The sequence below is a fragment of the Coloeus monedula genome, assembly GCF_965178545.1.
Source record: "Coloeus monedula genome assembly, chromosome: 2".
NCBI lineage: Eukaryota > Metazoa > Chordata > Aves > Passeriformes > Corvidae > Coloeus > Coloeus monedula.
In genome coordinates, this window is record NC_138782.1 from 43,019,337 (window position 1) to 43,040,963 (window position 21,627).

Here is a 21,627-nt window from a genome sequence, read left to right on the forward strand (position 1 = left end):
GCATAATGAGAGCTCTGAATTGAACCCTGCCTATTACAGCAGGACTACTCAGTCTAAGTACCCACACACTCTCTTTCCTGCTAGAGGGAAGAAGTTTTAGGTATTACGATCCAGAGGACACTTACCTAAATTCCATACATACCATTTATTTTTTCAGCCTGTTTTTGCTTCATGCTGTTACAGTAATAAAGTGACACTCCATAATAAGATTTCACTTTTGGGTCGGTTATAAGAGTATGAAAAACAAAACTTTTCCAAGTGTTCAAGAGTTTTATTGCCATGTGGAACATGTTTATTGTTCAAAAACGCTGCACTGAAAAAAAATCTGTAACATACATTCTCACATTCTTTGCCTTTTATCTTTACAGCAATGTAACTTTCAGGCAGATCATGCAGGAAAACCACTCTCACAATGAAGTCAAAAACTACTGAAAGGCACTTTATGTCTTTCAGATCTTAGACTCCAAACAAGTTTAGTTTTTGCCTGTGTAAGAATTACATACATCTAGAATAACTCAAACAGTAGGAAAAAAATAAAATCTATTTAGAACTTCTTAAAGAAGAGTATCAAACTTTGTTGCCTTCCTTCATTCAGTGCTATGCTTTTGTTTTTCCAAGCCTTCTTTAAAGAGTGTGCAACATAAAAATGGATGTTAATGAAGTCTCTTTACTGAGACAAGACATGCAGTGAGGGAAGAGGGATGGCTGCTCACTTCCAGGCGGCCTACCTACACATTTGTTCTTGTAAATTACAAGCCACTGCTTAAGTTAGAAAAAAAGAGATAGAATAGGAATGAATGCACTCAAGTTAAATGGCTTTTAAGAACATGTTAATACATAAACAATGATAACGCCTACAGTTCTGTTTACTGACCTCTGTTCATGTTGATTTTAAAATTAGTTTTGTCAAACCATCATGGGCCCCTTTTGTAGACTGTTACATAAAAAAGTTGGTTTTCAAATATTGTTTGTTATTTGGGTGGCTAACTTTTTATTAAAGGGGTGGTTATTAAACATCAGTAAGGCAGCAAGACTTTAAATGTAATGGTTTACATTGCTGAATAGTACTTTTTAAAAGGCAAGATAGAAAAATTATTAGAAGAATTCTTGGTATGGTCATATTCCTAATAGGTGTTTCTGTTTCATCCCCACTAATTGTCACAGCAACTGTAGATGGCATGTCTTCTTGGTTGTAATTCAGGATGAATACATTCCCTGGCTTATTTCAAGTTATATTTTTAGTTGTGTTTCTCCAGCCTGCCAAAAGAAAAAACAGCTTTTGTAAGAGTGAATACTGAACTACAATTGCTATTAAAAAACTCTGAACTTACATTAGAACTTTATGAATGAAGGACATTGGTCAGTGATTTATGCAGAGACAAGTCCAGTTGCAGTTTTGTAGAGTCTCATTTTTTAATTTATAGTTCAGTAGGTTTAATCCTCCTATTGCTCCACACAAATTTCTTGGAGCAGAAAAGAGAAAAGCCATAATCCTGATTCATCAGGATTGCTTGGGGCAGCATCTGCACTACTTGCTACACAATGAAGGTGTGAGACTGATTGTAGTCTGTTCCCCAGGCACACTCACTTGGCCCTACCTCATGTATAGAACAGTCAGCTCTGATAGGTTTTGTGTGACTTCCCTTTCCCAGGTACAACTCCTTCACAGTTTTATGGATGTTTCCATCTCAGCAATTAGTTGCCAAGATGGACACATGCAGACTAACCAATAGAATGCACGAAACCACCCCAGAAATAGCCAGCAGCTGCTGAAGGCCCTGTCTACACTCACTGCTGACCATAAGGGCTTCCTGCCTTTTCTGTGTGCAGACCTCAGAAGGTTCAATGGAGGTGCAAGGTAAAAAGTTCTGCTACTGAAAACAAGCTTGTTAACAGGTTTGCAAAAGGTAATGAAGTTAAAACAAGTTCAGAAACCATGCAGAGCTTTGCACCACAGTTAAAAATCACTAGCAGAGTATTCCAAGAGCCATCAGTTTATGACTTCCCCATTTTAAAATGTAACTTGCCTGTATTTGATCAGTCGTCCTCCTTGAATAAGTTGTGCAACTTCATTAGTGAAGTGGCATGCAAAAAGAAGCCAGTTCCTTGGCTGCACTTTATAGGCAAATCTCATGAAAGTCAAGGAGTAACAACATAGTGCTGCAAAAGATGATAGATCTTGTTAAGAGATTGTAAATATCTGCGTTTTGTTGAATCATAATTTTCCTACTAGTACAATGTAAGGACAGGTAGAACATTTGTTGCTGCTTTTGAGTTTTCCAACAGCCCTACAAACATGTCCAGTGTGAGGATCTAATGCAAGGAAACACAAACAGTGCTCATTTCTGCTACACAAGAAAATCTACATGGCTGCAGCCTTCCATAAGAATTCATTTTGCTCATACACTATCCTGTGATGCAACAGAAGTCTTTTTAGTTTATTATCTAAAGTATCTCAGCCAGGAAATAAAGAGTTTATCCCAAGGATAAATGGTCTGTCCTATACAATTATTCTGACAATTTCCAAGATGAAGTATTTTTAAAGACACTAACCACTTAATACAGTTCTTTCTGGGAACATTTTAAAATGGACTTTAAGATCAGGAGTTTTCGATGCCCAGGAAACCATGAACATTCAGAAACATGAACCTTTGTTACCTGCTTTCCAGAAAGATGAGAAACTACTCTGATCTACTCTCCTACCATAATTAAATTTAAATACAGGAAACTACAACCCAAGAATTCACTAGTTTTGTAAACTTCTGACAGGCTTAAAGAAAAAAAATTGGTAAATTAATAGTTCAAGGAAAACAGCCTTTTTAAAACTACAAATACTCTTTTTTAATTTCTTGGGTTCTGTACACACACCAAACTATATATACCTGCAAAAATTTAAAAAAGCATCTCAACTGCTGAGCTGGGTAGCTGCCACCAAAACACTATCTGCCAAACAGCTTTGCTGTACTGGAGACTATCTAAACTAGTCTTCTGTCTCAAGGAAGCTGATTCAGGGACTGAATTACTCTAAGCAGAGCCTAATGATGATGAGGCTATAAAATTCCTTAAGCCAAAGGTATTGTGCTTGTAGGAAGAAGAATTACTCTGAATTAAGTTATTAAGTGAATTAAGGAAGAGACATAATGCCAAAGTTAAGCTAATAAATTAAAGCTACTAGATTTCTAGTCCTAGAAAAGAATTTGAATATAGAGGCAAAAACTATACATGTTCCAAAGAAAGGTGGAAAAATATTGCTTATGCATTTAAAAATAACTTCTCATTTAAAAATAATTTCTCATTAAGAGTCACAATAGTCTCTCAGACAACTACTTTGCAAGGAGTTAAGTCTTTGCTGCTTCTTGGACCCTGCTGACCAAGCCTTACCATTTCTTCAAGTAGTCAGTGTTGATAAATATTCAAATCTCACACTAACCACAAAGTATCATTGTTCTTTATAGAAAGAATAAAACTGGGTAAAGAGATACATTTTGAACAAGTGTCTGCAGTAGTGCAAGATAACAAGAGTTATACGTCAGGAGACAGTCTGGTCTCGAAAACTGCTAAGGTTCAAGACCTGCCTCACTCTCCCCTCCCAAATTAGTGGGAAGCTTTCCAAAAAAGAGCCCTGCAGTTTTTCAGTACTTCAATTTAAGTGGCCTCTGAAGTTATGTAACAAGATATCAAATATCTACATCTGCTTTGATCACAAGTTTGCAGACAACTAATAATATATCATTGCTTAAAAGACTAAAACTGTGTTCTGGAGTCAGTTTACTAACAAGAAGTGTGTCTCAGGTCTTACCAAATGTCATTCGGCCACTAATAATTTCTGGCGATTTCTTCATGTCATTAAAAGCAGCAACAGGAAGACCCCAGTTGGCAACTGGTCCCCAAAAGTGCTGTGAAGAGGGAAAACAAAAATAAAAGTTAAACAGAAACAAAGATCTCCTGCAGTAGTCTTACAGTTTTTTCTTAGACACACAAAGCTAGAGGACAGGGTTATGGGTGAAATTCCAAGAAAAGACAGAGACTATTTTTAATGTAAGAGAGAAAAACTAAACCTTTCTTTTAGTGGGATCTACTCTTCAGAAGGAAAGGTACAGGAACCTACTCTGGATCTTCTTTCAGACTGGAGAGGAACTACTGTAAAGCCATTGAAATAGAATTTTGTGTAATTACAGCCCAGCAGTCATTAAGCATCTGATTTGCATTGTCATATAATAACTTTAGATTTACAGTTCACTTCTGTGCATAGAATTAGCATTTCTCTCTTTCAAATAAGACTCCTCAAAAATATAGTGAAAATGTAAGGACTTGATGAAGTGAAGAATTGAAATTGGTTTTGTGTTATGCAGAAGATGAAGAAATGCTCAGCAAGCATCTTCTTGTGCGTCCTTACACCCTCTCTTTGAAAGAGCAGGGCCAGCAAGCAAAGCAAACTGTTACCCTGAGCTTCATCTGCAATTGCTGAAACAACTTAGTGATTACTTAAAACTCAGTGATTCAATGAAGGTCAGAGGAGAGCAGTTAGCAACAGGTGTGTACACAAACAGAAAAAAGAGCGACAAGAAGTGGAAAGAATCAAGTCAGAAAAGCTGACAAGAGTTTATTTTGATGGGTATTATATAAAAGACTCTGAACTGAGAAAAATTGTATCACAAGTTCAATTTTCATTACTAGTGTAAGCAACAAGGCTTCACCAGAATCCTTTGCACAGAACATGCACACAGTATTTGCATCAGCTTCTTGTAAATAGAAGTTCATTCTCAAAAGTAACTTGGCCAGATTATGACAAAAGAGATGCACCTTGCAAGAAAAAGCTTTGCAGATACCAACTATATCCATTCTTCTGACACTTTCTGTAACTGTAATGTGTTTAACAATTTGGAATTCTCAGCGGGTATTTAAATTTCTTGCAATTTAATTCTAAGATACTCTTGCCAGTCTTGCTATAACACTACAGACAGACTAAAAGCCACACTTCATTCCTGTGGTTGCAATACACGAAACTTAGCTAAAAAAATTGAAAGAAGTGAGTTTTAGTTACACACACAGTTTTGATAGTTCAGCTTTAGTACAATATGCAAGACAATACAGTATTTCTCCAAATTCAGATTTACAACAACAGTATTCTGAAGAACAGAATAAAAGCATTTCTTTGCTATATTCCTACTGGTAGGAAAATTGACATCTTTAATGGTTAAAGCCTCTCAAGCACATCAGAGGCAACATGGCATAACGGGGAAGAGTTGCATGACTACATGGTATTCACACTGTACCTCTGTGTATCTACAATACCACTTAAACACAAGATATGTAGCAACAGAACACGAACATTCACAGAATTCAGCAGGACACAAGATGTTGATTTGGAGGTTTTAATGGAGCTATTTAAATAGTTTTAAAGGACAATAAGAGGACCAGAAACAACTAGTCACAACCATGACTACTTGCACAGTGAGAACGCAAGACACCTTGTGTAAGCATCACCACACCAAAGCAAACTTTAAGTGGAGAGACACTACCTGTATTTGGGGATGGTTTTAGTCATTTCAGGGGTCTCATTTGAACAACTGTAGTTTATGAAAAATAAGCTTGTTTTTTTTGAATCTATGAAATCTTTACAGCTTTTAAGAATCTGAGTGACACTTCTGTAAATTAAATCAACTGGACATTTTTACTTAATCAACTGCCATTAGAACATAGGGAAATAATACACTATAGATTATGAACCATTCGAATTCAGGCCGTGTAAGCTGAAGAATCCTCAGTTCACAAAAGTACTGCAGCAGTAACTTTTCTCTGCTGCCAAGGAGTTTTATTTTGGAACCTTCTCACTTGAGATGGTTATCAGACTGTAAGTGCCACCAGGCAGGTAGCCCTTTGAAGTCTCCACACACAAGAATTTAACTACACCTATACAGTTTGTCTTTTGTCTTGGGAAAAGAACAAATCTTTCGTAACATCATGATTCACAGTACAACAGGCATAAAACACCCACTTCCAGTTCCAGAAGCAAACTGAAAGGCTCCGGGACAGAAAAGTGTAGTGTGAGTTATTTTGTACATTTATTGTCTGGGTTAAAGGCCATTAAAGATAAGCCAGGTAGTTTGGTTATGTACCAGTATTGCTGTTATGTAGAAGAATGGTTTCAAACTGCTCTGATCTCCTTAGCAAAAAGTATGGAAAAAATGAAGCCCCTTTAATTTAAGATATTCTGAAGGAGCTAACATTTGGTCACCTTAACCTCAGACTTGCAATTAAATATTCCTCGTGCATCACTCCTGGAGGTTTGCAGTATGCTTTTCAGTTGCAAACAAAGTCATAACAGTACTAAGGGAAAAAGACAGCAAGTTACTGAAGCCAGGAAGAACGTGAAGTCAGAAATCCCCTCCCTCTTCTTACCGTACTGTTCAAGTGCACCATCGTTTTCCATTCAAAAAGCACATGAAAGAAAGAAGACAAAAACCCACGTTAGCTTGTTTCATAATTACACAGACAGAAGTGTACCATAAATAGAAGATAGGCAGAAGTCAGGAAGCTGTCATGGCATCAACTTTGATCAGTGTATTAATGTTAAAAAAAATCCCATTTCCCACAAGAGCTGTCACTGTAAAAAGTGTTTGCTGCTCTCCTTTTCCCAGCTACATAAAATCCCATTAGGGTCAGTGGGAGACATTCAACCCTTCACAGCACCCAAGAACCCACCCCAACTAGTTTAAAAGATGCCGAAAGACATCTAGCTTTGTCATGACAAAGCTAAACAACTAGAATTCTTCAGTGAAAGCTTTGAAGTCACTTGGAATTCTCTGTGTACCTCTGTAAGTAGGTCAAATCAAAGAGTACCAGATCCTGTCACTAAGTTCGGGCCAACTGTGGCTGTACCAAACATGAGCTATAACACATTCTCAGTGATATATGCAATTACACTTCAGTCAAGTATGGGGTTCATTTAAGTGATCATCTAGGTACCAGTTTATGTAATAACAATGATCTATGCATAAAAGCTAGACTACAGCATACATGTAAGATTGTTACTAAGCTTTTGTTTCAGAACTCTTAAACACTCTCTTTCTAACAAAGATACTGATAAGACTTAGTTCTGAATTATGACTTAAAAGAAGGCATTTCTTATGAGAAATAGGTAGGCTAATAGAAAGCCTAGCAGTGCTCTGAGCTGTCGAACACTTTGTAACTATCGCTTCCCTCACACTGATTTCCATGTTCATAGATCACCATTTTATAAATAGCTATGGTAAGGAAACAGTCAGGTCTACCTAGGAAATCACACAGGATCTGCATTTCAGTGAGTCTTTGCTACAAGTCACAGTTGGTTGAAGGTGCTTTGTTAGCATGCCCTTGACTAGTCAAACCACTTGGTTTTTGTTTTCTGTTTAACTGATCGACAGCAAGAGTCAACTGAAGTTCACAAGACAAGTGTACACTTAAACTTTTTCATAAAACCCTAACTAAACAAGTTCAGATGTGTCTCCTGGCACCACATTTTTGCACCAATAGAAGTCAGCCTTAATTTTTGAAGTGCAAGTTGTTTCCAGGGAAGAGAAAGCCTAAAATAGAATCAAACTGATACTACTATAACAGAGTAGGCAGCTCTGGCTAAGGTCTTGTAAGGTTGTCCTTACAATCACATGGGAGTGGAATAGTTATTATACTTCTAGAAGAGGGTAAATCAAGGGCATATAGACTCTTACAGGAAACAGGCATCCAGCACCCAAGCGAGTTGCAACAAATGCACCATATCCAATAGTGAGGATACTTCACCATGTGCATGCATCTATTTCTGAAATTACTCCATTCCAAATTAGTAGTTTCCAAGGACTTCAAGAACTACATTCAGTCCCTTGACAAAGGAAACATTGTACTAGTGTTTTCAGAACTGTGGATAACAACTGTTGGATTTATTCATTCAGTCTCCAAGTGTCAGCTTTCTGTTTAAATGTCTAGATGTCACAAGAGGAACCCAGGGCTGTTCAATACCTTGTATCAGTACTAAGTTCATTCCAAAAAGGCTATAGTGGGAAAGATTTCGTTTTCTAAAATTTCTGCACATATTTTCCTCATTCTGACAATAAGAATATTAATAGGCTAGATACCATTCTGCAAATATAGGTGGACTGTCACTATTTGTTTTCCCCATACTGCCACCCCTTAAGTGGAAAGGGCACTACCCTTCTCCAAAAGGGCAGATTGTTCAGTTCTCAGGGCACACAAGACAAGCAGGTGCTGTGTCCTTCAGTTTCTAGCACAGATCACAGAGGACTTTTTATTTTAAAGTTATGTCTTCACGTTTAAAGATTTACTAAAGAGAACTGAAGACCAGCTAATTCTAGTTCTATTACTGAAGAGAACTCCTCTTAAGTTTGTTTGAATTAAAGAAAGTTCTTAGACAGCTCATATCAATTTAAGTGCTCAGGCTTTCCAGGGAATGAACTATGGCTATTTTAAAGCCCTCTATATTAACGGAGTCACTACATTTGCATTACTGATCAGGAAGAGAGATTTCAGATAGTGCCCCAGCAGACTGCAATCTCCATGCTTGTTTTTCTATTGCCAGGAGATTTTTGGAGTCCTTGGAATTCATTATATGACAAAAGCAATTCAGGCTTCTACCACGAGAAAGTGACAGCTTGTCTAGAATGATGTCTCCTCTCTTAAAAGAGGAAGAAAGTTGATTTATTGGATGTTTTTCAGAAGACATTTTAAATCAATACAATAGGAAGTAAGAGGATGCAGCTGTCTATTAGTGGCTTAGATAATATGACATCAGTGATAGCTGCCATTTTTAGAATCTTAGGAAAAAATGCAACTTCAGGTTCACAATACACAGAGCTACCATGCTTTAATATGCTAACCAGCTAGTTTTAAATTAACATTACTGCTGCATTTTACAAGAAGCAAGAAAAGTAGACCTACAGCTCATTTTGAAGCATTAAGACATAGGGTAAATTTTTGTATGATTTACAGTCATTCAGATCCCTATTAATCACCACTAGAGAAAAGTCAATAAGAAACTGGCAGAAAAAATAATTTGTAATGATAGTTTTGAAAGCAGTTTCTCCTGTTTCTTTGTGCAAGATCCAAAAGCTAACCTATGACACCATAAAGCAATTCTAAAGCCAGATATGTTCACCTGAGCAAAGCGACATGGATTCATTAGGCTTGCTTTCATGTTTGCAGGTTATGAAGCTGAAATTGAAGCTACTTATTCCAACAGATGTCTGCAAGTTTTGATTGCCCCAAGCCATAATAACAGAGCACTTAATCCACCACTTTGGGTAACTTCATTTATTCTGTTGAGGGTCAAGTAATCTAAAGTCTAACACTGGTATCCCTAACAGTATCTTAATTCATTAATTCTGACAAAGAAAATTCACGTTTATAAAGCCTTGATTCCCTGCAGTGATTCGATGCTGGTTTTTAGAACAGACACCATAGTCTCAGAGCCTTAAGGACACTTTTGCTCTATGAGCAAAGAGAAAAAGAATGGACTTTTTTTCAGGATAGAGTCCTATAGTCTGGGAAAGAAATCACCTTCAGGAAGAAATGCAAAGAGATAACTCTCCATTTCTTCTATGGAGAAGACAGACAAGCCTTTTACTGACAGCTATTTAAATTTTAAATGCAACATAAAGCCAATAACTTAGACACTTACCTCCTAGTAAGCACGAAACAATGCTGAAAGGCCAGAGCAGATGGAGCAATTGACTTTAGCCCTTCATGACACACCCAATAACAGAAGTACAAATGAAGCAGGTACGTTTGTATATAGCAAGGCAAAACACATTCCATCCACAATGGTAGAAACCTGTGGAATGCTCTTTTTATTGCAATACAGTCATATATACAGCTTGTTTGAAGACTAGATGAAATACATCTGAAAGTTTTTTTTTAAAAAACCTTCTCAGTCTTGGGTGAGGAAAGATACTTCCAGTAACTGTGGTGGCATTAGGAAGCAGCTGTTATTTCACCTGGATGTTTGTTTTTCCAATTATGAAGCAGATTACTGTTTTAATGGCCATTTACATGCTTCACATGAATTCTGTTACAATTAACTAAATGTTAACACTAATATGCATCTATCGAGCTTACATGACATCCTCAAGACTTTCAAAAGGAATCACAGAAGCCTAATCGGGACTTTTTGTTTTGCTTCAAGGTTGTTCTCTTCCTTCTTGTAGTTTTGTCCCACTGTTTCTGTGGATCTTGATTTTGTGAATGTCAAACGAACCCTCTGCTTAGAATCACAGAATGGTTTGAGTTGGAAAAAACCTTAAGGATCATCGAGTTCCAATCCTTCTGCTATGGGCAGGGACACCTTCCACTTAACCAGGTTGCTCAAAGCTTCATCCAGCCTGGATGTGAACACTTCCAGGGATGGGGGTCCATAACCTCATTGGGGGCAAACTTTCCAGTGCCTCACCATCCTCGCAGTAAAGCATTTCTTCCTAGTATCTAATCTTAGTCTATCCTCCTGAAGTTTAAGGCTTTATTGAGCCTTTATTTTATAATCCCTCGTCCACACAGGCTTACACCACCTCCTGCTACTTTAACGAAGATTACATTTCTCAGATAAGCAGATGTCCTCCTACATGCTTGCTCAACATCAAACACCAGTTACAATAGATGTAGGTAAAATAGCAAGCAACAGCTATAGTGAAAGGTTGCTCAACCACCTTTATTAGAAGAGACCATTTTTATTTAGTTAGTTTTGTCAAACAGCCTATCAGCCAGAGAAACTTCAGCCTGCCTACTTGAGACTACTCCTGCACAGTGGTTCAACCAGATTTAAGTATGCCAAAACTGTTCCTTAACGCAGTCTTGTCGTTTCAGTCTAGAGTGCCATATGCCTTACCACAGCACGCAGGACAAAGCTTGACACCAGCACTGAGCTGTCTGGGAGGTGACTTAAGCCACATTCCACGACAGTGGAGCTCTAACGAGCCTCTGAAAAGAGGTACCTACTTACACGTACTCAGAGATTCAAATAACTGATCTTCAGACTGCATCCGTGATCAAGCTCGCTTCTGCCCATAGCAGGGCAAAGTTCTTTCTGCCCCTGGGGCAGGCAGCAGTCAGACCGTCCTGGTCCCGGGCTCCTGTGCCCGCTGCCACCTCTGTCGCAGCGAGCCCCTGCCGGCGGCGGGGCGGCACTCGCGGCTGTCACAGCCGGGAGGGGAAGGTCACGGAGGGGCGCAGCTGCCGCGGCAGCTTCAAAGCGCGCCGCGTCACTTCAAGGTCAAAGCCGGTTTGCCCGGGCCGGGGCGGGACAGTGACAGCCCCGACCGCTCCTCGGGCCGAGGTGACGACACGCGAGACAAGGGGAGCGACAAGACCACGACACCTCCGGGCCGGCTCCTCGCTTCCTTCTCCCCCCACCCAGCCGCCGGCGAGGGCGAGCTCGCCAGGGGTCAACCCGTGCCAGCCGTCCTACCCGTCCCGGGCGCCCCAAGGCTGCGGGGTTCGGGGACGGGACACTGGTTCCTGCCGCCCGCCCGGGCGGGGCGGTGGGCGCGGCGACGACGCCCCCCGTGCCGCGCTCACCTCATCAGGTAGTCCCTGAACTCCTTGCTGCGCAGATAATCCGCGGCCTTGCGGCCCAGCGCCGCCGCCATGGCGTCTCGGCGGCAGTGGGGAAGGGAGCGCCCGCCTGGCCCGGCCGCCTCACGCCGCGATGCCGCCGCTACCGCCGCCGGTGACAACTGCCCCGCGCGCCGCCCGCCGGCCGCTTTACGGCACCGCGCGCGCGCCCCCGCCCCGTCCCCGCGGCGCTCTCGCCGCCCATTGGCCGCGGCGGCCCCGCCCCCCGCGCGCGCCCGGCCCGGGGAGACGGTCGCGGGCAGGGGGAAAAGCAGGGGGCCGTAAAGCAACGCGGAGGGGGGGGGGGGGGGAAGCGTCGCAAAGCGCGGCGGGGAGGGGTCGCCGTGGGCCGAGCCGCCGGCGTTCCTCCGCAGCCCGCGGGGCAGCGTCGCGCGGGGGCTCCCCGAGCCGCGATTGGCTGCGGGGCGGCAGCAGGTGGCTTCCCATTGGGCGCGCCGCCCCTCGCGGGATGGGGCCCCGCCCCCAGCGGCGCGAGTGGGGCGTGAGGAGGGAACGGGGGCGGGAGGGGCTCGGTTAGAGCGGCGGGGCGGCAGAGCGCTGGGAGGGACTGAGCGGGGAGGTCGTGGAGTCTCCCTGTCTGGAAACATTCCAAACCCATCTGTACGCGTCCCTGTGTCACCTGCTCTGGGTGACCCTGCCTTGGCAGGGGAGCTGGACTCGATGATTTCAAGAGGTCCCTTTCAAGCCCAGCTATCCTGTGATTCTGTGATAATTACCTCAGTAATTTTAATTGGAATGGTCTCAGATCCCATCTTTCACCAGCACTTTCTATTTCATACCTGAGCAGAGGTTAGTTACGTAGAAGGGAAGATAAACTCTGACCTTGCTAATACTGTCTCTAGAAAATATGGGCCATAAAACCAAATTCTTTTATCTTTGCTCAGTGCACTAGAGATAGTGAAAATGGATGTTTATCTCCCCTGCTTTTCAAAGACTTGCAGCCTCAGTTTTTACAGTCCAGAGTGGGGCTGAGAGTGCAGCCTGGGGCACAGCTACACTCTGCAAGAAGCCCTGGACACCATGGCTGCTTTGTTTCCTTCTGTTTCCCTCTTCCCTGCAGGATCTCAGGTTAAAAAAAAACCAAACAAAAAACTAAAAAAAAAAAAAACCCTACAAAAAACAAAAACAAAAAAGAACCACAAAAAACCCAACAAAAAAACCCCCACAAAAACCCACAAAACACACACACACCAAACCCAACCCCCTCAAAAACTGTATAAAAAAGCCCCAACAGAAAACCTCTCTTCACCCTTCTCACCCCACATTACTTGCTTAAGAGGGCAGCAGGTTTGAGGAAAAGCATTGGCTAATCTCTCCTTTTTCTATATATATTCAGCATATGATCTGACACCCGACAACAAAGCCCCACTTTGCTGTGTGAGTGGAAGAATTTTAATCCCCTTGGTATATTGCATTTTAAAAGCCAAAATGTAGCCCAGCATATTTCTATGGACTACTTAGACTCCAATTTAAAAGCAGTAATGTGAATCTAAATGAGGTCTCAAGGAATCATTTATTCCAGTTGATTCGACATGCACTGACAGAAGGAAGGTCTGTGGAAATCAGTTCTGTATGTTCAAACAAAATTCTGATGTGATTCCAAATATCTTAGATGGCCAGGCTCAGTCCTTAATATTACAACTACAGTTATAGAACTAATTTTTAGCTGTACATTGTAAGGCTAAAAATGTAGTCTTATTCTCCTTTACTGAAAATTTGTAAATTTTTTTTCTTAACTCCATGTAGGGAGCAAAAAAATAATGTGTCTTCATTGGGAACATTGTTCTTTAGTCTTTCTTCCCGGAGTAAACAAGTTCTTTTAACCTTTTCTCACAGGTTGTGCCTATTACATTTCTTAACCTTTTGCCTACTCCATTTGTGTTTACAGCTTTCTTAAGGCATAGCCAAGAGTCACCATGTCTCACTCAAAGCCTTACCAGCAGTGCAGTACTCTTCTCCCATTTTGAGAGTGTCTCACTGTTTGGTTGTTTTTTTTTTTTAACTAGTTAATGGAAAAATCATTAACCTGAAACGTGTCCAGAAGAAAGCAGTCCCACATGACAGGCTCTACCAGTTACACAACAAAACCAGCTAGCAAGGATTTGGAGTTTGCTTTTGTTCCGTATGTATTCATAGTGCTTTTATTTGCATACGGTTTTTAGGCTTTTTGTAAGGATATCAAAAACCATACAAAAGATCCCCTTAATGTATCCATAGCTTTTCTTTTCCCCCTTTCAGCCTGTTCAACAGAAAAATTAGACTGGATTTGATATGAGTTTCTCTTGACAAGTTCATGTTAGGTGTACTTTTGAGCATGTCGTTCCCTGAGTGAACATTAGCTGGTAGTTTAGTAAATTATTGTAGCAGGTTTTTCTTCATGGTGTTATTTGGTTTGGTTTAGTTTGGTTTTTTTTAATGTCAAAATTAGGCTATTTGACTTACAATTTGCTGAGTTTTTGTGAACCCTTTCTCTTCAGACATGTTCTCTTCTCCAGTGCAGGACTGCTCTGTCCTTCCATGACCTGGAGAAAAATCACCGATCATCTCAAACTGTTCATGTCAAATTGCTTCTGTGAGGGCCTGGTGGACTTCAGAGAAAGTTTCATTAGGTTTTGCCACGCATTTTTTTTCTAAAATATATTCCACCTGGTTTTTTTCCTAGTCTGAACTATGCTTCTTTTTATTTTTTTTCATGCTAAATTCATACCTATTTTGGGTTATTATTACCACACTTCTGCTTTTATCTGTCATGGACTCTTTCTGCATTATTTAATGACTGCAACTGCCTTTGTCTTATTGTAATTTCTAATGCTTTTATCAAACTCCTTTAATTGTCTTTTATGTCCCATGATAGTTGAAACTGATTTCATAGCTTAACCTTTCTGATTCTGTTATCTGCAAGCTGACACCATTTCTTTACTTTCATCTACTCATATGTCCTTTTGGCTGTTTACTTGTTCCCTTTTGATTTTTAGGTCACTGTGTGAATAAGACAAGCCATGTATGTCCAAGGGTGGCTCCCGTGTCTCTTCTAAACAGAACAAGTAACTGTAGCTTGGTTTGGTTTTCAAACAGACAGGTCCCATGCAATCTTTTATCCCTTAGATTATCTTCACAAATACCCTGCCTGCCACTTCCTGGAATTTCTTCCTGACATTCTCATTGCTTTCTTTTGTTTCTCATTAGCCTTGTACTTCTGACCTTTGCAAGGAGATACTTCTGAAGTTTATTAGGCTGTCCAGTTATTCTTCTTATTTTCCCTCAGCCTTTGGCCAGGTCACTACATTTTTAGCTTGCTTACTGACTTTTGCTACTTTTGGTCATTAAGCTACAGCTTTTCCTCACTGGATTTGAAAGCTGGTGTGCCTGAATTCCCTTCCAGGTTTTTAGCTGATGGACTCTATGGTTGTCCAGCTGTTACTCTACATGGAATACTAACAGAGGCTTTCTGTAGACAGCAGTTCTGCAGCTCATCATCCCTTGCTGCCAGCACACGTCTGTGCTCACAGCCTGTGGCTGGGGGTATGGAGGAGAGCATTCCTGGCTGGAGCATTGTTGGCTCCACGAGTCTTCAGTGCTAGTACACCCAGGGATGGTGGTTTTGCCCACAAGAACACATACATAAGGGACCAGGGCTGGATGAGCTTTAATAATTTTTGGTAGTATCTTAAGTTTTGCCCTCTGTGAGGAGGTGAGCTGTTGGATGATTGGTCTGTTAAGCAAATGAATACTGTGTCTCCCTCAGAAGAGAGTCTCCATATCCCATCCCCCATTTCTGGGTGTGGAGGTGACAGGGGCAATCCTCCTAGCTGCAGGAGACATATGGCTCTTCCTGTTCTCCTCATCCTAGAACTGCATCTCAGGAATTAGTACTTCTTGACCTCAGTGGATGCGGATCCAGCTGCTGAGTAAAGCAGCCTGCAATATTTCTCCTTTTCAGGCATCTCCTGTCTTCCTCTTGACATGCCTTTGCAGGCACATGCATGGTCGCATGTGGGAAAGAGGAGTGTTCTACCTGCCTGGCAAAAATGGACATTGCAGAGCAATCTACTAATGCTATGCAGTAGTTCAGCTTGACAATAAAATCAGCCCTAAAGGATGTATCTGATGCAATTCTTAACAAATATCTCTGGGGCAAAACAGTGGTGCCCTTTCCCATCTGTGAAAAGAATTGCAAAAAGCCACTATTTGGAATGTTGCTTGACAAACAAGGGAACGACCGTTAAACAAGTTGTTCAAGAACCTGTGACTTCAGGACTGAAGGAGTTAATACTTCCCTGCTGTGGTAGCTCCAAAGTTGCAGAAAAACATGAAGAAAAGATACATTGCTTGGACAGTCTTCCTAGACCTTGTAACGAAATACCTGTTCATTGAAGTGGGCAGAAATCACATGGTAGGTAGACCAGATTGACTAGAGCCACTATGACATTTAATCAGGTGCAATCTCAAACTGAGCCAAGCGGGAGCACAGCTTGATGTGACACTTGCATTTGTCTTTGCATCTTTGATTACGGATACATTATCGCTACATGCTGGCATGAGCAGTTTTATTCCAAGTGGAGTACACAGCAGTAACTGAGTAGAGCGAACACCTGAGAATGCCAAGAGGGAGTCTGTGTTATAGAAATAATGAATAACGTCTGTAAAATGCATGCTCAGTGCTGACATGTTTGTGAAGGCATCCTAGTAGAAATATGACTTCAGTATTAGTCTAAAGAAAACTGAAATAAATGCTTAACAACTAAATAACTCAAGAAGCAGCTATACCTCATTTTAAAAAACAGTTCTTGAAATTCAGAAATCCGTAGTGCTGAAAAATACGGCTACAGCTTCTAGAGATAAGAGTTCTCACTGTGACTGACGGTGGAGCACACTATTGCACAAAATCAGCATATATCATTTGAGAGATCCACAGTTTCTGTGTAAAACCTGATCAAGTAGGATAAATTAGTACATTATGGAGCTAGAGGCATTTCATCATCTGCAGTTCCAGTAGGATCTGGAGTAGGACCAAACAGCAAAATAAAACATACATTTCCAGCTGAGGCCTTGCAAATAACACAATGGTGTAATTACAAAACTACTAGGAAAAGACCCTGCTCTATGAATGGCCAAAAGAACACTATGATGTAGGCATTGCAATGGACCAAGTCAAGAAGTGAAAAGTAGAAAAGATGCAGGACAGATCTGGAAAAAAAATTCGATCACCAAGACATAAATATTGGCAAATTAGCTGCTATTGTGATTAACAATGATTGTAGGCAAGCCAAGCAACAGCTGGGCAGCCGGAACTAAAGCAAGGGTGCTACCTATAACAGTGTAAAATGAAAGTATAAAGTCAGCATAGAAGACAAGCATTTCAGGCAGTTGTTGCAATTATCACTGCTTTCCCCTGCCTTACATGCAAAAGGGCCTGTCTGTCATCATTAGATTTCAGTTGGGTGGGGCTGAACACTTGAAGCTTTTATTAGCATAGTTATTCCTGTTATTATAAACTGTAGGTAGAGACCACACAAACTCTAGGCTCTGGTCTGTATCACGTGTGCACAGAAAACAGCTAGTCCTGTGCTGTGAAAAGCTGAACAGACAAGGGGAAGCAAAGTACAGCAGTCTGGCAGAGAAGCAGCTGGGTTTGTAGTGAAGCTGTTCCTTTTCTTGGTGCCTGAGAAGCAGCCTGGGGGCCGCTGCTCAAGGGTGGGGCAGCTCCTCACTGCTGAGCTGACTGCCAGCATTAAACCTTGTGTGAGGGGTGGGAAAAACCCCAAACCAACCCCAAACAAACAAATCCTCCAAACAGTATCTTCCCCTGTTTAAACTTACAGCACAACTGTTCTTAAGGGCAGAGAATTTTTTTCCTAGAAGTCAACCAGCTGTAGATAAAGGAGGCACCCTTCATGAGTACAGCAGAGCTTTCAGGCAGCTGGAGGATGGGGCCTTTATATGATGAGACTGCTTTGAGTCCTCAATTAGTCACACATGGTAAAAGAGACAGATAAAATTGAAGCTGAAATTTCTTATGCCAGCTTCCTGCTGAAATATGTGTAATAGTGATGGCTATATTGATGTGTGTTTTACTGTCAAGAAGGCTGATACTAAGTGTTTTAAAGTAATTTTCTGGGCTGAAGTTCATCTTGCAATTTACTCATATATAATATTGCTTCAAATTAAATATAGATAGATTATATTTTTAAACATAAAGCTATATTTCTAGGGTTATTTAGAAGAAATTAGGTTTTAAACATGGGGGGAAAAACTAATTAATGGGTTTATTCACAAGTTATTTATACTTGCAATTGGCAATGTGGATACAGGTACTGGGCTACACATTCAATAAATGGACCTTTAAAACTGTATTTGTTTTTTAACTTATAAAATTCGCTTTTCCTAAGTAAAGAAGTTGTTACAATAAATGGCCATTTCTAATAGTCATGTGTATACTTCCCTGTGAGAAGAAGCACCAAACTGTTGTTTTTCAGTACCACACCACTGCATTACTGGTATCCCTGAAGCAATTGTGGAAGATTATCTTGTGTTTGGGAAGGAAGGGATGAGGCTTGCTTATTCAGTCAGGTGCACTCTGTACTTTATACTGCCAAATCAGGTCAGCTGGGGTAAGAGAGCCTTTTTGTGTAAAACTGCCTTGAAAATTCACATCCTTTACTCAGCTGGGGAAACTTCTGTTAAGAGTTAAATGACATAATCACTTCATTTCTGTAATTATCGTGTCCAGAGGAGCAGAATGGGAGGGCTGGTGATGCTTGCTCTGCAGGCTGTACCTCCTAGCAGTTGTCAAACCACGCTGCAAAGCAGAGTTGGTTTCCTCATCCTGGAAAACATGCCTTGGGAATAAATCCAACAGCATTCAAAAAAAAAAAACCAAAAACAAAAACAAAAAACCAAACCAAACCAAAACAAAAAAAAACCCCAAAAACCCAATGTAGAAATACTCTTCTGTTCTATTTTTAAAAACTACTTCCAGTTTCTGAGGAAGGACTATCAATGATGTGACATGAGCTTCTCAAGTAAGTTGTGAGGAGATTTGCTTTCTCCAGTACTGCCTAGCAAAGTGTGTTCTGGAACACTTGCGCTTCGTGAAGAGCGTTAGACACTGATTTTCTCCCAAGCTTTGTATGTCCTTTTTAAAGTGCTTTAACCAATACAAACGTCCCACTGATTATAAGGAAAAGGGTAAAGTCAGAGTTCTGACTGATGGCAGAAAGCGAGGTGTCAAAGTTGATAGACACTGGTAAGTAATGACAGTCATTTTAGTTATGTAATCTTTTCCTCAGGACTCATGGGTCTTTATTGAGCTGTATCTAGTATAAATGCAGTAGAACATGATAAAAAATACAGGTTTCTGGCATGGTTCGCCACTAATAAATTCACTGACCTTATGCTCTTTCCTGGTACCTTCGTTCTCCTCAGCCTAAAAAACCTAAGGGAGGCTGGAGGATGGCCAGGAGCAGGGGATAATTCCTGATAGAAAAGTACAGTTCTGTGCTTTTCTCCTCTTTCAGCCCTTCCCCAGTTAAAGAACAACCACGTAAACTACTGCCACTGGAAAACTTTGAACATAAATATTGGTAGACTTATTCTAGGGGGAAAAAAAAAAAGTAGATTATCACATTTGAGACAGAAATGCATGATTACACCAGGGCTCACTTCAGTCTAATTACAGTATCCTAGTTAGTGTTAAACTTAGGGTCAGTTTTTGTCTCGATGGACTGAGATTTCTCTCGCTCACTGGAGAAATGCAAGAGCAAGATGGTATCTAAGATGTCCCTGACTTACTAGAGGAAGCCAAAGGTCTTTGAATTGGTGATGTGTATCCAGATAGGGACCCTGAAATCACCTTTGGCCTATTTCTTTAACTAAAAGAAAAGGGGGAAATTTCAGTAGGCTACAGTGTATAAACAAACCACAAGCATACACGATGAGTAACTTGAAGGTAAACATGCCAAAGTCCTTTCCAAAGCTACTGGGATCAAAGTGAAATATACAATAGGTCATAGTGGATTTCTACAGTCATTCAGGACTTGACACAGAGACATTTAGGTTTGCAGAAGGCCTAACAGGCAAAAAAAAAAAGATTAAATATTCAGTTGAAGAATGGATGCATTTTACTCATGTACCCAAATGTGCATGTGCCAAATTGAGTTGGGTGGTTACAGACAACCTCCAAACTATGTACACTGGATCTTTTCTTATTAGAAAGATTTGAAATGTTTTGTCCCACAGACATCTGAGTTAATCTTTATATGGGTATTGATCTTTCCAATAAACATTAATATTAGCTGGTGATGCTACAGCTTCAGTTCACAAGGACTATCTTGTTTTTTACAAGAGATATCTTGTTTTTCACACCTAAGGCCTTATAAATTAAATATTATATCCAAAAGCTACTGATCCTGGGCACCTGGGCTGGACAGTAGTGTCTGCCCTGCACACAGGGGGAGTGTTAGCCCTTACAGAGTGGAAGCCAAACCTTTCACAAGTGGCAGGAAGCTCAACAAAACCAAACCAAAAAGATACGTGGAGTCGATCAATGCCCTTACTGTGACCCCCCTCTGTGACTTTGGGGTTGCTTTCTTGCTCAGAAAGTCCCTCTTGAAGTCTGTGCAGAAGTACATTTTTATAACCTGCTGAAACCAGTTCCTTCTCTTCTCTGAAAGCTCAGGAGGAGGCAGTGGGAGCAGACATCAAGTGGAAGGAAACGCTGTGATCCCAGTGCTTGCTAAGGATGCTGCAGATCAGAGCAGGGAACCCCATCAGCTCCTTCCTTAGGCTGGTGTTGGTCAAACCCACACAACCACCTCCTGGGAGCATGATGCAAGCTTCCAGCAGTGTAGGCTTATTTAATGTTCTTTGGACTAAAAGAGGGACTGTCACTTTGCAGGAGGGTGCCCTGACAGGGGTTGCTATGCAGCACTTCCATACTGAGTGGCTGCTCTGCACAAATTTCTGCCACATCATTCCTCAAGAAGGCTGCTACAGCGGTGTTTGTCAGAGATGGAAAAAGCCTCACTAGATGTAATCCTTAATGTTTAGGTTTACCTAAAATAGTTCTTCTGGGAATTGCTAATATTTATTCACCATCTTGAAGCTGAGGAGTGGGGTAGTGTTTTCCCTTGAGAACCAACTTCTTCAACAGTTGCTACACATTATTAGGAACAGCATTTACACTTGTTATTTGATAACTTATTTCCCTTCTTCCTTCCTTCATTTTTTTAACCTTTTTTTTTTCCTTAACCTCCAGGTTTCTGTGATTAGAATTTTGCAGCCTCTCTCTCTCAGTGTACATCTCATAGATGTCAGAAGCTGCATAGAGCCAGTCAGTTCATTAGTCGCCACTCAGCTCTAGGCCTTGGTAATGTAAAAATTCAAGATTTTGTGGTCTAATTTTCACTTTCTTTTAAAAGCTTAGTTATAATTGGAGATCTTATTTGAGATTAAAGCCTTATTTATCTCTTTGTTCGCAAAAGTTTCACTCATGTTTGACGTCTATTTCTTTAAGGCCCTCCTGTGGTTCACAGGATTAGCGTGCTATTAATGCTATAGTAATTTATTTGGATTTTAAGGCAGTGAGTTTTTTACTATGTTTGGGGAACACCATTTGCCTGGTCTTGTTACAGGTTTTACCGATACTGCACCAACTGTGTGGAAGAGGTTGTCCTAAAACAACATTTTTAGGTAGTCATAAACAGCACAAAATTTCAGAGTGATGTTCTATATTGTCAAAAGACAGCAAATATTCTCCATGTGTACCATAGTAAAGATACAGATTTAAACAGAGAAAGTTGATTGTTCCAGTTGTTTGTGGCTTAAAAATCTTTGAATTAATCTTTGGAGTTCATCCATCAGTCCTGATCTGCTCATTCACTGCCAACTGCTCGTGCTAGGGTGATATGAATGCATGTCATATTTGAGGCCCAGAGAGACCATCACAGCATTTAAAATAGATTTCCAGATTACTGCAGGCCTTTGAAGTCATCCACTTGCTTCTGCACTAAC

At 40.8% G+C, this 21,627-nt stretch overlaps 1 protein-coding gene across 1 annotated transcript; it reads right to left on the reverse strand.

Annotated features, from left to right (window-relative positions):
* Positions 1–250: 250 nt before the first annotated feature.
* MPC1 (mitochondrial pyruvate carrier 1) lies at positions 251–11,758 on the reverse strand. Its single transcript, XM_082302502.1, has 5 exons — positions 11,560–11,758; positions 6,403–6,406; positions 3,800–3,896; positions 2,028–2,160; positions 251–1,257 (listed from the first exon to the last, which is right to left on the reverse strand). The coding sequence occupies exons 1-5, from the start codon at positions 11,628–11,630 to the stop codon at positions 1,239–1,241; spliced, it is 324 nt and encodes a 107-aa protein (XP_082158628.1). The 5' UTR covers positions 11,631–11,758; the 3' UTR covers positions 251–1,238.
* Positions 11,759–21,627: the final 9,869 nt, after the last annotated feature.